At 45.4% G+C, this 15,907-nt stretch overlaps 1 protein-coding gene across 1 annotated transcript; it reads left to right on the forward strand.

The window, feature by feature from the left end:
* The first annotated feature begins 10,110 nt into the window (after window positions 1-10,110).
* Window positions 10,111-15,004, forward strand: LOC120766025 (protein Mis18-alpha-like). Its single transcript, XM_040091374.2, has 6 exons — window positions 10,111-10,393; window positions 10,482-10,548; window positions 11,216-11,338; window positions 12,391-12,484; window positions 13,216-13,284; window positions 14,746-15,004. The coding sequence occupies exons 1-6, from the start codon at window positions 10,111-10,113 to the stop codon at window positions 14,755-14,757; spliced, it is 648 nt and encodes a 215-aa protein (XP_039947308.1). The 3' UTR covers window positions 14,758-15,004.
* Window positions 15,005-15,907: the final 903 nt, after the last annotated feature.

The raw sequence follows: 15,907 nt of genomic DNA on the forward strand, positions 1-15,907 counted from the left end.
AATTTTTAGCAGTAAAACTTGATTTTAACTAAACTTAAAACTTAATTTCTCTGCTGCTAATGTTAATAAAGGAATTTATCAGCTTTTGCTGCACTTCACTGATACTCAAGGTCATTAAATATTGCTCTACTGTTCTAAAATAAATACAGATTTTAGACCTCCCTCCTTCTCCCCAGACTAGAAACACGTGGACTGAGCTTTGATTTTCTTTCTTTGGGTTTCTGTGGCTTTTTGAGCTGCATGGAGAAGGTGTCTGTGGCCATGGCAGCCAGGGAATAGTGCTGGGAAGGAACTGCTCAGAAATCCAGAAGCAGCGGTGGATTGGGAGCTGGGGGTCCTGCCTCAGTCGCACCCTCCTGGACACTCTGTGTCAAGGTAATATTCCCGTTTTCCTTCCTGACCGTGGAGGCGGCGGAGAACAGAACTCTGCATTGATGGAAAGGGGAACAGCAGGGGAAAAGTGCTGCTTGTGTCCTCAGAGAGCAGTGGGAAGAGCCTGAGAGATGCTGGCTGGCTGAGGGTTCCTTGTGTCCCCTCTGGAATAAATCCCCTTGTCTCCTCGGTCCTGCTGGTTTGCAGTCCGGTTTGGACACATTTTGCTGCCGCTTTAGTTCTTAAGAATTGGAAATCCGTGGATTTCTGGATAATTTCCATAGGTTCCCCTATTTTGTAGGAGCTGCAGGGTGAGGTCAGTATTCTGAGGGAGCATCCAGGGGGCTTCTCCCAGCCGAGTTTCTCCTGGAGCTGGGTGCTGGGTGTAATGCCGGATGTCTAAGCTGGCTTTGGGGCGTTGTGCAGTCCCAGCTCCAAGCCTGAGCCCGGGCCTGGCTGTGTCCCAGCACTAAAGCCGGCAGCTGGGTGTGCTTTTCCAGCCCTTCCATCACGCAGGCGATCCCAGATTCCTGGAGCTCCCTGGCGCACGGCCTGGACTCCCTCCCTAGGAGCTGCGCTTCCATCTGCCCGAAGCGAGGGCGTCCTGCCCGGGTTTGAAACTTTATTGCTGTTGTTTTTCCTCTTCCAGGGAGCTGGCAAAAAAGGAGAGAGCTGCTAGGAAGTGAAGCTGCCTGAAGGCCTTATCCCAGCCCAGGGTTCCCACTTTTCTCTCTGACTCCTGAATAATTGCTTGAGCGTAACCAGGGAGTGTCCGTTTGTTTTCCTGCCTTTTCCAATAAATTCTTGCCTTCAGCTGGAGTGCGTTCCTGGTGTCCTCCTCCTCCTCCTGCATGGATTTGTGAATAAAGTTCCTGACTTCTGCCCAACTGAATTTTGTTCTTCCAGCAATTGCGGCTCTTTCGTTCCATTGAAACTTCCCCACTCTGCTGAGAGTTTCAGATGTCAAATCCAAGATTGGGGTTTCTTTAGATTGCTACTCCCACAAAACACAGATAATTTTTGGACAAGTGTAACCTGACATGTTTAGTTCCCACTTCCCTTTAAAATCAGAGCAGAGGAGGCAGATTTTAAATCATCCGATGAACTTCCACCAACTTCCTGACTGTTGCAAAAGTTTTCAATGTTAGAAATTGCTGAGCTTGTTTTCCAGGCAAGCTGGGATTTAGATGCTGTTCCTTCCTTTTATTTAATGGTTTTCCTCTCTCTGAATTTAGTGAGGGGATATTTATTGCAAATGCTGATTTTCCACCCTAATTGGAATTTCTGTACATCTTAAAGCATATTTCCAAGGAAATTTACCAAAATGTTGGTAAATCAGGCATTGTTGAGCACCATATCTACAGAATTCTCTAAATTCCCAGAAAAACTTGCTGAGTGTTTAATTGCCATAATTAATCTCTTTGTAAAGTTAAAATTACTGCATTTTTTATTACATCAATCCCATTAAAATTTTAATGCTGACCTAATTGCTGTTCCTTGGACGTAATGGAATGGTTCTTTCCTGCCTTGGCACATTTGGATGTTCATCTGAAGTGAGCTTCCCACTAAAATAGAATTTGTTTCCAAGCAAAACTGGGAATTATTTAGAAAACCTTCTTTTCTGGGAGGCATTGGGTTTGTTTTCCCTATCTCTGCATAGTCCAGGATATTCCCAGAGCTGTGTTAGGCAATGGCATGAGGCGAGAGCTGCATTTATTTAATTTTGTGTGGCTTGTCTCTCACGGAGCTCTGGCTCCATTTTCGTTCCGGCTAGCTCGAGACACAAGCTGCAGTTCGGAGTTTTTTCAAGGTCCTAAAACCCGGGTGGCGGCCAAGAACCTTTCCTTGGAAGGAGAGAGCAAGACCCCGCTGGCGGCAAAGAAAGGAGGTCTGCGCTTGATCCAGGGTGAAACCAAGGCTTTATTCAGTCTCTTCTGGGGTCCTGCCCCAGCCCGGGTCAGCAGCCCCGAACCCAGACCCCGAATCAAGGGAGGGATCAGCCCCATGGTCTGGGCTCATATCCAGGGAAGGGGCTCTGGGAGGGGACAGACCAATACCGGTCAGGGATAAGGTGGGAGTGGAACAGGGTTGGATTGCGTTCAAGGGAGGGAACAACGTGGGAGATGGGCTGAGGGAAGGGCAGGGACAAACTTCGGGATAATACATTTTTCGGGAGAACAAGGGGGTACAGAACAAACCATTTTAAAACCCAGCGTAAAAATGAAATACAATATGAAACCAAATAACACACAGCAACAATTTCGTATTTTATTTATTGTTTATTGTATTTTTTTGCTTTTTTACTTTTTGATGTTTGTATTTTATTTCCTTTTAAATTTTTTCATGCTAATTTTTTTATTTTTGTGCTTTTTCTGTTTTGTATTTCTAAAAGTTTTTTTAGATTTTTTTATTTTTATATCTTTATTTTAAATTTAAAATTTTTTATTCTATATTATTCTTTACTTTAAAAATTACTTTCAAATTTTGTTTATTTATAATTATTTATTTATTAAATTATATTTTATTTATTTTGTATTTCTAATATTTAACATTTAATTTTATTGCTTTTATTTAATTTTTTAAATTTTATTCATTTTTATTTTATATTAATTTTATGTATTTTATTATTTTTAGATTATAGAATTATAACACCTCATAGGGGATCCCAGAAACTCGTGCTGCCTTGTTCAATCCAGGGGTGTCTGTCTCTGTCTCTGTCTCTCTCTCTTAGCAACTTCATGGATAAAAACAGCTCATAGGTAGCCTGAGGTTCTGCCTATATAAAAAAGTCTTTTCCAAGTTGAGATCTTGTGTTGGCTCGTTGTTTTAGGGGCTTTCTGGTGCTAATTGGACTTCCACTTGGAGCTAAGCAAGGCCTAGAATGGTGTTACGGGCCGTAGCGTGAGGCACAGGGTAGGTCTCCAGCCATCCTGTGGTGGCCTCTACCATTGTGAGCACATAGCGCTTGCCTTGGCGGGTTTGGGGAAGGGTGATGTAGTCAATCTGCCAGGCTTCTCCGTACTTATACTTGGACCATCGCCCGCCATACCATAGGGGCTTCACCCACTTGGCCTGTTTGATGGCAGCACACGCCTCACAGTCATGGATAACCTGAGAAATACTGTCTATGGTTAGATCCACCCCTCGATCTCGTGCCCACTTATAGGTGGCATCTCTGCCCTGATGGCCTGAGGCATCATGGGCCCATCGAGCTAGAAACAACTCTCCCTTGTGTTGCCAATCTAAGTCTATCTTTGACATCTCTATCTTTGCAGCCTCATCCACCTGCTCGTTGTTTCGGTGCTCCTCATGTTGTAGCAGTTGGTTGGGCTTCTGATCGTGTGCTAGTTGGTTGGTCTCCCGATCTTGTGCCAGTTGATTTGGCTTCCGATTTTGTATCAGTTGGTTCGGCTTCTGACTGTGTATCATCAGTTGCTTCAGCTTCTCATTGTGTGTCAGTTGGTTTGACTCCTGACTGGGTGTCAGGAGGCATTGAGGATCCTTCACCTGAATCATCGTCTACTGGTCGATTGGTTTTGTCCGTGTGCTTCTTTCCCTTCTTTACTGCAGCAACTGCCGGTGTCTTAGCCTCACTGTCTGGCTGAGCTGCAGCCTGAATAGCTGTGGGATTGGCTGCAGCCTGAGTGACTGATTTATCTCCCTGCTCCCTTGCCTCTATCTGCTGCCCTACAGTGTTTAGCAGTGTGTGACTCATTCTAGAAAAGCTATAAACCATATAGAGGAAGCTCACCAGGTGAAATACCAGGAAGGTAGTGTCTTTAACATTCAGGAGACCCTGAACATTCTCCAAAAGTGATGTAACTGACTCAAAAGAGAAGAAGGAAAGAAGAGGCTGAAGAGCCTCATCCCCTACTCTTCCTCTAACAAACTGGGTGCAATTGTTGATAAATCCCCAAAACATGCTGCTGGAACTAGGACGCAGGGTAGGACGAAAAAACCATAAACTGGACATACCCAGAACAAACTCCAGTATCTTTATAAGCTTCTTGTAAACCATAATCACTGAACCCAGCAAAATAACTATTCTAATTTGTGCATCCCTAGTGTAAAAGCTGTATGTTAGGGACAATATTGGAGCTATTTCTGGGTAAGAAAACAAACCTAGGGACCAGAAAGGTATTAAGACCTCAAAAAAACCTAGGGAACAGAAATGCAGAAAAGACTCCATTCTAAGAGACATTAGGAATTCAAGAAGCAACATGGCCACTGACTGTTTAATCCCCACCCAAAGGACAACCAAAAAATGCAGTTAATAATAATCAATACAAGTTTTTTCCACTCTCTCGTGCCCCGCAGTGGGCACCAGTTAGAAGTATGTCCTGGTTTGGGACAAATTTGGGAGAAAACCCCTGTATAGGATCCCTCTAAGGAAGCAAACCCAAGTGGCCCCTCCTTCCAACTGGTCCGGAAAAAAAACCCTCTTTGGAGAAAAGTGGAAAAAACTATTTTACTAAACAAATGAAGTGCATACAAGTATAAAGAATGAATAATATGAAACAATAAAACCTCTCCTTCTGAAGTGAGATGGCAAATTGAGAAAGTCCTTGCTGTGGGTGTAGCTCGGCTCTCTCTCAGCATCTCCTCAGTCCCAGTCTCTCCGGCGCTGCTGGAAAATGCCGAGGTCCAGGCCCTGGTGGGCCACAGGTGCAGCCCCCAGTGCTCCCCTGGGTTTTCAGTCCAGAGCAGGTTTAAACAGTTCCAAGAAAAAGGAAAAAAAAACAGTCCAGGGAACTTCTCTGCCCTAGCTAGCTGAAACTAACTAAAAGCAAAAAAAAATCTCTGTCCTGCAGTCTCTCCAAGCCTCCGCCGAACACCCTGTCGCAGAAGAATGTGGAGGAGTCAGGCAGTTTTCTCAAAACAAACTCAGCGCTTCTCCTTGCTCTTAGAGCCAGTCTTAAAGGCACAGGACTCAATATACAGCACAAACAGAACAGACGATTGGGGATACAAGCATCATTAAGTTACCCTAGGACACATGTACACAGACTTCTCCCAGTTTTTTAGGAACAGTAAACTTTTGGTGACCTGCCTCTGTTACCCTGCAGTCTCATGTCTATTTCCATGTGTGTTGTGTTAGTCTGCCTCATGCTTTGTGGTTTATTTGGGTAAACTTACTTTTGTTTAATGTTTTTGTTACCTTTTGTAAGCATGCCAGAGGCCCTAGGGTGCCAATAAAAGAGTATCAGTGCTCCTTGTGACTGCTGTTTCCCTCTGCTTGTTTGTGACCAAATCTTGGATCTCTGCCTGAGCAGAATTTTCTGCATCCTGATCAGAGCAGGAGGAGCAGTGGCCAAATGCATTAGGAGGAGCAGTGTGCCAAGAGATAACTCCAACCAAATATTGACACGAAAACCATCACCTCTGTGCAGTAATAAACATTGTGTGTCATTGCTGGACCGCTTGAGGCAGTGAATGTTTCCTGCAGGTTATTTTTTCACACCGGTGTCTACTTACTTTTTGCTGGTGTTGATCCAGAGCAGGACATACACAGTAAAACAAGGAAAAGAAACGTCACAAAGGCAGCAAGGGCAACCCAAAAGGCAATGACGATGGAGTCTGTGGACACAGCACAGTAATTCTGTCACATGCATTTCGCATGGCAAAAATAAACCACAGCAAGGTGATTTATCATCTCTAGTAAAGATGCGCCATTTGATTCATTGAGTTTCTCTTTTTAGGGAGAGGAATCTAAGTGCCATTTTTTAAAAGGTTTTGGGAGCCTCCTAACAGTGTCTGGTAACAGGGATGAGGGAGGGATTGGGAAAAGCCTCCAGAGAGTGTTCTGGTGACTAGAACTGTGCAGATATTTGAATATGGTTCCTTTTACACAACCACAGTGCAGGAAGCCTGAGTGGTTACTGCCTAATCCTGCAGGATCTCAAAGGAGAGGCACTCAGGAAGGGAAATCCAGCCTGAAAGCATTTTATACCAAGAGAAATACCAAGGGAAGTCTGTTGCAAAGTGCCTGTGACCCTCCCAGCAGATCAATGCAGTGGAAGAGAATGTGCCCCTTGCCCCGTTCAGCTGCAGTGTCCCCACAGCCACCATAAAACAGTGCAAGATGTTGCCTGCTTTGCCAGGAGCAAATGTTTTTTTTAAGGAACAAGAGGATTGCCAGTGCCAAATTGTGTTCACAGTTGGTCTTTTAGTGGGATTGTGAGGTGGCTGGGAGAGCAAAGGGAGCTGCTCTTCCATGAAGGCTACAGGGCTGTGCCAATTATTGCCTGAGCCTTGGGCTCACTGACAGAGGGGATGAATCTGCTTCTGCCCCCACATCACATTTGGCTGCTGTTTCAAAAATGCTCCTTCCTGGGATCACTGTGGTGGTGATGGCCTTGGGAAGTTTGGATGCTCTGCCCGGGATTCATAGCCCATGACTCACTTTAGAAGAGGTGGAAAAAGAAGGGTTACTGACTCCAGAGACAAATATGGACCAAGATAAATCTTCCCTCTGAAAGTACAGAAAACATTGTGTTCTTTGAAACAGGTACAGTGTGTTTGATTGAGTGTTTCTTTGTGAAAAACTTCAGCATGTGTTGGCATCAAATCCACAAAGAGATTCAGGGAATCAGCCCAGCTCCTTTTAAACCCAAAACTAGAGCTGTACAGCATTAGAGAGCTAGATTTTCTCTACGGAAGGATGTGGATATTCACACCACTTTCTCTAAGGTGTGGTGCTCTAAGTTTGGAGGCAATAAAACCTCAGCTGATCTGAATGCCCAGAAAAGCTTTTTTAGAGGTGGTGCAGAGTAAGTTTCTGCTCCTTTTTCCTACTGTTGTCCAAGCAAGTGAAGGACAAGCAGCTCCTAACACAGGTTAATTTGACCCTCACCATCAGAAATGCAGTTTCTTGCATTGCTAGTGAGAGAGACGTGAAGATGTTCTGAAAAGCCATCACATTTTCCTGGAAAATGTAATAATTTCACTGTAATAACCTTGGGAAAAACAATTTTAGTCTCTGAAACCATATCTGAAACAGCTGCAGCCATCTTCAGTAAACTAAACAGCAATGAGTAAAGCCCATAACTTTGTTAATTAACTGAAGATATAACCAGAGGCAGAGGCTTGACAGAAATCAAGGGGAAGCACTGCGTGTGGCATAAGTGACTCCAGCACACCCTACGTGCTCTCCCTTGGTCTTTGTCAGTCCATCCACCACCCTCGGCTGATCCGCCGTGATGTAGCTTGTCATTCTATCTTAGCAAAACCTAACCAGTGCAGTTCCATTAGAAAAAACCAAAATCGTGTGCCATAAGTAGCCATAAAAAGACATTGCTGTTTCACTGTGCAAAGCCAGGTGTGAAATGGAACGAGTTATTGCAAGGTGAGTTGGGTGAATGCTACTTCATATCCTTTGAAAATAAACTGCAAATCCCAGTAGAATCAGATTCTGCAGCAGCAAAGCATTTTCACAATAATGGATATTATTACTTTAGTAGTTCAGCAGCACTAAATCAAAGGAGGAAAGGTAGAACAATATGTTTGCAGCTTGTTGTTCCTGGGTAGTGGAAACACATTTCCTTTACTAAAAGTTTGAACGTTTACCAGTTGCACTGTCAGCCTTGTGCCAAGATGAAAACACAATACTCTTATGAAAACCTCTGCTCTTTCAGTGAACTTTGGTGACAGTAGCACACAGGCAACCAACTACAGATTTGCAAGGCATCAAATTCACCTTAGCAAATGTCTCAAAAAACCCCTGTCCTAGTAAACAAGAATTAGTGTCAGCAGTCTTACAGCTCCAAATACTGTAAGATAAAGCCCAGAGTGTGTGTTAGTAATTTGCCAGCCCGAGGGCAGACACCCATTCTTACAAACCATGCACTGGCATGGCCTCTATTGCAAGGAAACAAAATCAGGTTGGTGAGACAAGCTATGCAACATTTTCCCTGTCCTAGATTAGCACCTACTACGCCACAATACTTACATTTATTGACCTTCAACTTGCTTCCATCTACTGGAATTGGATCTATGTAATCCCAGAAATATTCCTAAAACCAGAAATACTCAGAGGTGTTTGTTCTGTTAGCCATGCCAGTGGTGCCTTTTAAGCCAGCTCACAACTCTGACCCACTACTTGGCTTTGCTTTGTACTTCAGTGCCCCCAGAAAGAGAATTGCACAACTGGTGCCTATGCCAATCACTCCGGGGTCCCACAGCTCAAGTGACTTATTAAAAAAATATGGGTATTATATAGTATCCATACCCAACTGTGACGGACAAAAACTCTCTAACAGTTTAAAGTTAGAAAGTGTATGTTTATTACAGCCGGGCAGCACGCAGGATATTTCCCTAATTCGCACTGCGAAATTCATAGGTAATTACAAAGCCTTTTATTTACAAAAGTGTTGAATACCCAAAATACAAATGCATATTCATACCTCGTCACCTCCCATTCCTCACTTTGTATGCTAATTGGCAAAAAGGCTATTAAGCATGCGTACTTTGTTTCTTAAAACGAGTCAGGGGTCTCTTCTGAGGAGGGGTCACCAAAAATGTGGAAGTAAGATGAGTCTTCCTCGTCCTGACCTTTCTATCTTTTCAATGCATTCATGACAAAGAATTCTTGGTAAGACTTATAGTTTCCTGTGTTCAATGGGTCCTTTAAGCAGGAAATCTGCAGCTATCTTATGTCCTATTTACCACATTTTGTTTTTCATTACAAGCACAACTACATAAACATAAACCTGACAAGAAATTAGTTACAAGATCCAGGGTAGCTTATCTAAGATCTGGCTTCTGTTAACTGAGAACAAAGATTACCTATCTACTTCAGCTAATTCAGCAACTTATTATCTTAACTTTCCTAAAAATCCTTAGTTACTCAAAATTAACATCTCACAAGGACTGCCTTGGGACTGAAAACATCTAGAGGTAAATGAGTATTAATGCATGGCAGAGATGTAAGAGCAGCCCTGAAAATGCAATCCTCACTTCTTGCCGGACACTCATGTTACTTCTCTGCACATTTGAAATGGAGATGGCTGTCCCGTAATCTAGGGACAGGGTGGACAAGTGCCAGCTGGGTCACAAACCCTCCTCTTAGAGCAGCGCACTGTTCCTGGGAGCTCCTGAGCACACCTGGGCTGAAAAACATTCCTGAATGTATCTGGATAGAAAGGGCTGGGATCTGGAGGGGCCACGCCAGGAGTAGCTGAGGGCACTTGGCCTGTTCAGCCTGGAGGAGATTGAGGGCAGAGCTCACCCGGGCCTGCGGCTCCTCCTGAGAGGCAGCTCCGGTCTCTTCTCCCTGTGACAGGGACAGGACCCAGTGAACGGCTGGAGCTGCGTCTGGAGGGGTTTATGTGAGATATTGGGGAAAGGTACTTTCACCAGAGCGTGCTGGGCGCTGGCCAGGCTCCCCAGGGAATGGGCACGGCCCCGAGGCTGCCCGAGCTCCAGGAGCGTTTGCACAGCTCTGCCAGGGATGCACAGGGTGGGACTGTTGGGGTGTCTGTGCAGAGCCAGGAGCTCGGCTGGATGGCCCTTGTGGGTCCCTCCCAGCTCAGGAGGTTCTCCGAATTAGATGTGACTTGATAAAACGCTTCATATAAAAGGGATGTTCTGGAATAATCAGACCCTTCTCTTTAATTCCACGACCTAAGCAGGAGGAAACACCCCACAGCGGTGCGGGCCGGGTCCCGGAAGCAGTTCCGGGGCGGTCCCGGAGCGGTGTTTGGCGTCACTGCCGCTTCCTCGGCGGGCCATTGGAAAGCGATGTCGGGGCCGATGTCGGTGCCGATGTCGGGGCCGATGTCGGGGCCGCCGCCGGTCCCCCGGCCGGACGCGATGGCGCTGTGCCCGGAGCCGGAGCGCTCGCTGTCGCTGCTGGAGCCGGGCGGCGGCGGGGCCGAGCAGCAGCAGCAGCAGCAGCAAGAGCGGCGGGCGGACGCGGCCCCCATGCCCATGGTGTTCCTGTGTGCCGGCTGCAGGCGGCCCGTGGGCGACACCTCGAGCTGGGTGTTAAATGACGAGGAGAGCGGCTGCATCCTGCTGCGCAGTGAGTGCCAGCCCTGCCACCCCCCGCGTCCCTGCGGCCGCTGCCGCCATCCCTCCCTCCCTCCTTCCCTCCCTCCCTCCCGCTGCAGGCGCGGCCGCCAGCGTCGCCGTGGACCCGGAGAGGAAGGTCTCCAAGCTCCCCGGAGAGTGCGGATGGTGAGGGCCGGTCCCGGCTGGACACAGCCCAGGGGAAGTCGGGGGTTCCCGGGGAAGGCGCTGAGGACGAGCCCGGTAAAGGGCCCGGAGCACTCGTGTGCCCCGAGAGCCGCTGGAACGCTTATTTGGGGTGGTCAGTACAAGCCGCTTATGGCATAAGGGATTCCTCCCAAGGACACGGAGTGATGGACAAGGGGAACTGCCTCAGGATGAAGGGAGGCAGGTTTCGATTAAATATCAGGAAGAAATCTTTCCCTGTGAAGCTGGTGAGGCCCTGGCACAGGGTGCCTAGAGAAGCTGTGGCTGCCCCTGGATCCTTGGCCACGTTGGACATCGGGGCTTGGAGCATCCTGGGATAGTGGAAGGTGCCCCTGCCCAGGGTGGGGGGTGGAATGGGACGAGCTTTAAGGTCCCCTCCACAATTTAGTGATTCTGATGGTCTTGCTGAGGTCAGTCAGCCCAAGGAACTGTTGCAAATTCAGGCTGAAAGATGAGTGCTCATAATTTACACTGTGTAAAGCAAGAATGAATGCTTTAAAAAAATCTAATGCATGATTTTTTTTTTTTTTTTTTTTTTTTTTTTTTTTTATTATTTTTTTTAGTAAAGGGATAGGGAGAGGTGTTTCCTTTTATTTTCTTCTGAATAAATGTTATTTCTTACTTACAGCACGGTCGAAACCCTGTTCTGCTCTGGCTGCTCAAGGACACTTGGCAGCATCTACAGGTGCACCTCAAGGCATCTCGACTACAAGAGAGATTTGTTCTGTTTCAGTGTTGACTCTGTTGAAAGGTAAACACAGAATGTTTATAGGTCAGCCTGCCAGCTCCACTTCACTCAGCAGGCACAGCACCAAGCATGCTCCCCCCTTATATCTCTGGCAAGACCAGAGGTAGCTTTTTCTGCTGCTCTGTCCCAGAGTGGATTTCTGTATTGCTGCTGTTGGCATCATAGTGTTCAGTGGTGAGGAACATCACTTGTGTCAGGCAAATCCTAGACAAAAGGCCAAAACAGAACAACCGGTCTGTCTTTTGTGTGAGCAATTGCATTCCAGCAGGGAAAGTATCAGCAGGTGCAGGGCACAGAAGTGTTCCTTCCCATTTGATCCGAAGGGTCCGCAAAGCAAGCAGCAAACGGTCCTGGCTGGGGCCTGTCAGGGGTCAGCATTATCAGCAGGAAGGAAGTGTGGCCAGAGGGGCTCAGGCAGACCTTGGGCTGGGTGTGACCTATACTGGCCACATCTGCTCTGTCCTTGCTAGGGTGGGCAAAGGCAAATGTGGCAGCTGAGGATGTGCTGGAGACTCTCCCTCAGCTGTCCTAAAATCTGTCTAGAAAATGAAAGTGTGCTTGGCTTGACTTGGTTTGTAGCCCTTCAAAGCAGTCTTCAAATATTCTTCAATAACTGTGACCTGAATTAAGGCCAGAGTTCTTTTGTGCAAGCATTGTTCTAATAGACAGTGATTGTTCATCTGGACTGGTTTTAATGTCTCTGTTTTTTTCTGAATTCCCATTTATTTTGCTATATTGCTGTGGATGTTCACCCTCGTACTCTGGACAGTGATTTTGGGATTTTTTTTCTTCATTCCAGAGCTATAGTACTTTTTTTTTCTCCCTAGCAGTGAAATTCTCAAAAGCACTAAGCTGGCTGCAGAATGGCATTTTCGCAGAGAGTGATGCTGCTTCTCCCAGGCAGCCCTGCCCTGTTCTGGGTGTCTTGGTGCAATTTTTCACTGTATCCTGTAGCCCCAGAATCCATGGCTGTCCCTCAGGGTTCTGAAGGAGTGCTGTATTTGGATTTTTGGCTTTAGAGTGGGAAGTGCATGATCTAAACTGTGGCATCTCAGCTATATTCTAGGAACCCCGGAAAAGCAAGCACTTCTTCATGAGGAACCGCTTACTCTTGAAAGTCGAGCTGTCTTGCAAGAGGTGCTGCAAAGGGTGAGATTTAACCTTATGTCATTCTTTGTTTAAATCACCTCCGTGAAACCTTGATATACTTCAATAGTTTTTGCAGAATAGCTTATTTCTCCCAGAGCAATTCAGTGCGTTGTAATGTGTTCTGGACTGCTTCATGTCATTGGTGTCTTGTGTTATGCAAGATTTTCAGTAACTTTTCCTTCAATTTTCATGGTAACCAGCATTTTCTGTTTATCGAGCACAGAATTAGGTTCCTGTTTATGTCTCAGTCATTTGATAGGTTGTTTTTAGTTAGTTCTGATTCATTTCTCCGGATCTTCACTTAACTTTTAGTCATGTTTCTTCTGCCTTTTGTGCAAATGGTAACTTTGCTGTAACTTTGTATTGAAATACTAATCATAAACGAATCACGATAAATCAAGTCAATGTTTTGCTCTACTAAAATCTTGTGACTGCAGATAGGAAGAGTTGTGAGCAAATAGCGTAGGGAAGTTGACTGTGGAAGCTGAAGGTTGTCCAGCAAAAGCTGAGTGTGTGGCCCTGACATGTGCCAAGGCTGGGAAGAGTTACCGTGTGGACTGTGAATATTAGGGTCGGGTGAGCTTTCAAAGTATGAAAGTAGTGAGGAAAAAATCAAATTAAAAGAATCAATGATGTGGGATCAGATCTGAGGCCTTTCTGACATCCACACATGCTCTTTGTGTTGTCGAATTCTGTGTGTGACTAAGTACGTTTCCCCGGTTATTTTGCAGGTAGATGCGATGCTCAAAACTCTGGAGACAAGACTGACGGCTGCTGAGTCGCGGGTGGCTGCTCTGCAGGTCTGAGAGGAAATACATGTTGAACTGCAGGAGAATGGTGAACGGGAAACGTGGCCCTGTAATCCTCTGGGATGTGTGGGAACATTGCAAAGGCTGGGAAAGAGCTGAAAGCCAGGGGTGGCCTGTGCTGCAAGGGAGCACTGCTGACCGAGGCTGTGTCCCAGCCAAGGAGCTCCTCTAATGTCCCTTAAGAGGATGTCCCCAGGGTTTTTTATGTCCCCAGGGTTTTTTTTCTTCATAAAGACTTCTGAGCAGTCAATCTGTAGACTTCTGGTTTCATGTAAATATTTATTTAAATTTTTGTCTCTGAAAGCAAAGCATTTATCTCCTGACTTCCTGCTCTTCAGTATCTACTGAACTGAGTGTGCATTTTCCTAAGCTAATAAGAAACCTCCCTGTGGTTCTGTAATTTCCAAAGGAACAGCATGAAGTAACTTTTCTTTTTCTTGTCTCCATAGCTTTAGCTTGACTTGTGCTCAAAGACAGGAATGACTCAATGGGGTGACTTGTTAATTTGGTGGGGAGTTTTTGCAAGTTTAGGGCTAAAATGTGATGTAAGAAAAGGCTTTTTTTCCGGCATTAGATAAATGCTTTTCCATGAGGTGTTGAAGGTTAGTTGTGTCACAACTTCAAAAGCTGATGGCGACACTCCTTTAAGCAAGGCTTGGTATATATTTTAGCAGTTGCTTCATCAGGGTTTTTTGTGTAAATGCTGATATTTTGGTTGTGTTTGGTTTTCTGTGCATTCAACTAATTATCAGTGTTTCTCATACAGTATGACTGTTCCACCTAGCAAGAATAATCTCTAAAAGTGGTTGGGGTTTTTTTTGGTTTCTATTTTGTTTGGTGGGTTGTTTTTGTGTTTGTTTGTTTGTTAGTTTGTTTGTTACCCAACACTACTTAGCTTTACTTCTGTGAGTTTTAAAGTTTTGGAGAAAACTCGGAATGAAATTCTCCATTCTGCCCCACTGGTAGGCACTGTATTGCTTAGAAAAGCTTCTACCCACCATCTTCACTGCCCTGCTTTGAAGCAGTGCTCCGGTTTAGTCTCTAGTGATGGGCCTTAGCATCCTTTTCTGTCCAGGTAGCTAAAACATTTTGTTACTGACATAGCTGCCAGAGGAGCTTACGTGACTCCAGTGTAATTTGTGAGGCAGTTTCTGCTCTAACAAGTTTTTGAATGCTGCTCAACAGCAGTAGACCTCATTCTGGATGTTGAAGGTGAGAGAAGAGATGGAGCCCGATTTTGGAATGTTTTATGGAATTGGCCAAATAGCTTTTACTTCTGGGGTTTCCATAGTCTGCCCATGGCAGGTCCAGCCTGTGCTTCAACTTGGAGCCCTCAGCCCACAGGGAAATGGGCCTTTGGGGAAGTTCTTACAGCTTTAATTAATGCTTTATGAATTATGTTTTTCTGGAAGTAGGCTGTCCATTCTGACACATTTTCTTCTCTCCTTGCAGACGAAAGGCTGAGGTGAGACCAGAATCTGCAGTCTCTGACTCTCCGTGTCTTGCTGAGGCTGAAGCCATATTTGCTGTCAATGACGACATAGTGGAAGATGCTAAAGACTGAAAACTTGGTTTTTTTCCCCGTGAATGCCAAGACTCTCTCTGCAGCTGTGCCCTGTATATCTCTTAAAAGAGTTTTCGGGTTTAGAAAGGTTTTTACATTCTGCAATATTTATCTATAACTCAATTAAAAAGAAACATACTGTATCAATGTTAATTACTCTGTTTCAGTTGGTTAATTAAAGCAAATCATTGGTGAGGGTTTTGAGCATCCCTTTGATGGCCCTTGGAGCTGGAAGCTCTTATTTAATTTCATTCCTTTCATGTCTTTTAATTCTTAAGCAATTACTGCAATTAGGATATACAATAAAGACAACAGCATTTCTGCCCTGCTGGATTGGGAAATCCAAGCCCAATTCCTTGGAGGGACTGAGGGGATGGGGAGCTGAGCCTCAGGCCGGGTTTTGACAGTGGGAATTTGGTGAGGAAGAAAGAGGAGAGATCCCCCCGAAAGTGGTTAAGGCCAGTTCTGCTTGTTTGGGTGCTCCTACCCCCAAAAAAATCATCCTGGTTAAACAGGACTTGAAGAAGCAGTGGGATGTGCTAGGGGGGCTGCACTGGCACCCCCCAAACCCTGGTCAGGGATGCTGGGAAGTGTCTGCTCCAGAGGAACCCTTCAGACGGGCCGTGCTGGGACTCCTCAAATTCCAGCCAGAGATGCTGGGCACTGCTGGCCCTTTGGGACACTACTGAGAGGCTCCACTTCCTGATCTAGAGAGTTCTCCCATTGTTTTCTGTCTTGCTTAGAACCTGGCATGTCATAATTTTAGCTTCACGGGTTGAAAATCCCACCGGAGCAGACAGAGTCACAGACTGAGACATTAAATTTGAAGAATTAGGGATTTTAGGAAAGTTAAGATAATTGCTGAATTAGCTGAAGTAGGTAGATAAGCTTTGTTCACAGTTCACAGAAGCTGGATCTTAGATAAGCTATCCTGGATTTAGTAACACATTGCTTGTCAGCTTTATGTTTATGTGATTGTAACAAAAAGCCAAAATGCGATAAATAAGATGTAAGATAACTACAGACTTCCTGCTTAAAGAAGCCATTGAA

The sequence above is a fragment of the Hirundo rustica genome (assembly GCF_015227805.2).
Source record: "Hirundo rustica isolate bHirRus1 chromosome 1 unlocalized genomic scaffold, bHirRus1.pri.v3 SUPER_1_unloc_1, whole genome shotgun sequence".
Lineage (NCBI taxonomy): Eukaryota > Metazoa > Chordata > Aves > Passeriformes > Hirundinidae > Hirundo > Hirundo rustica.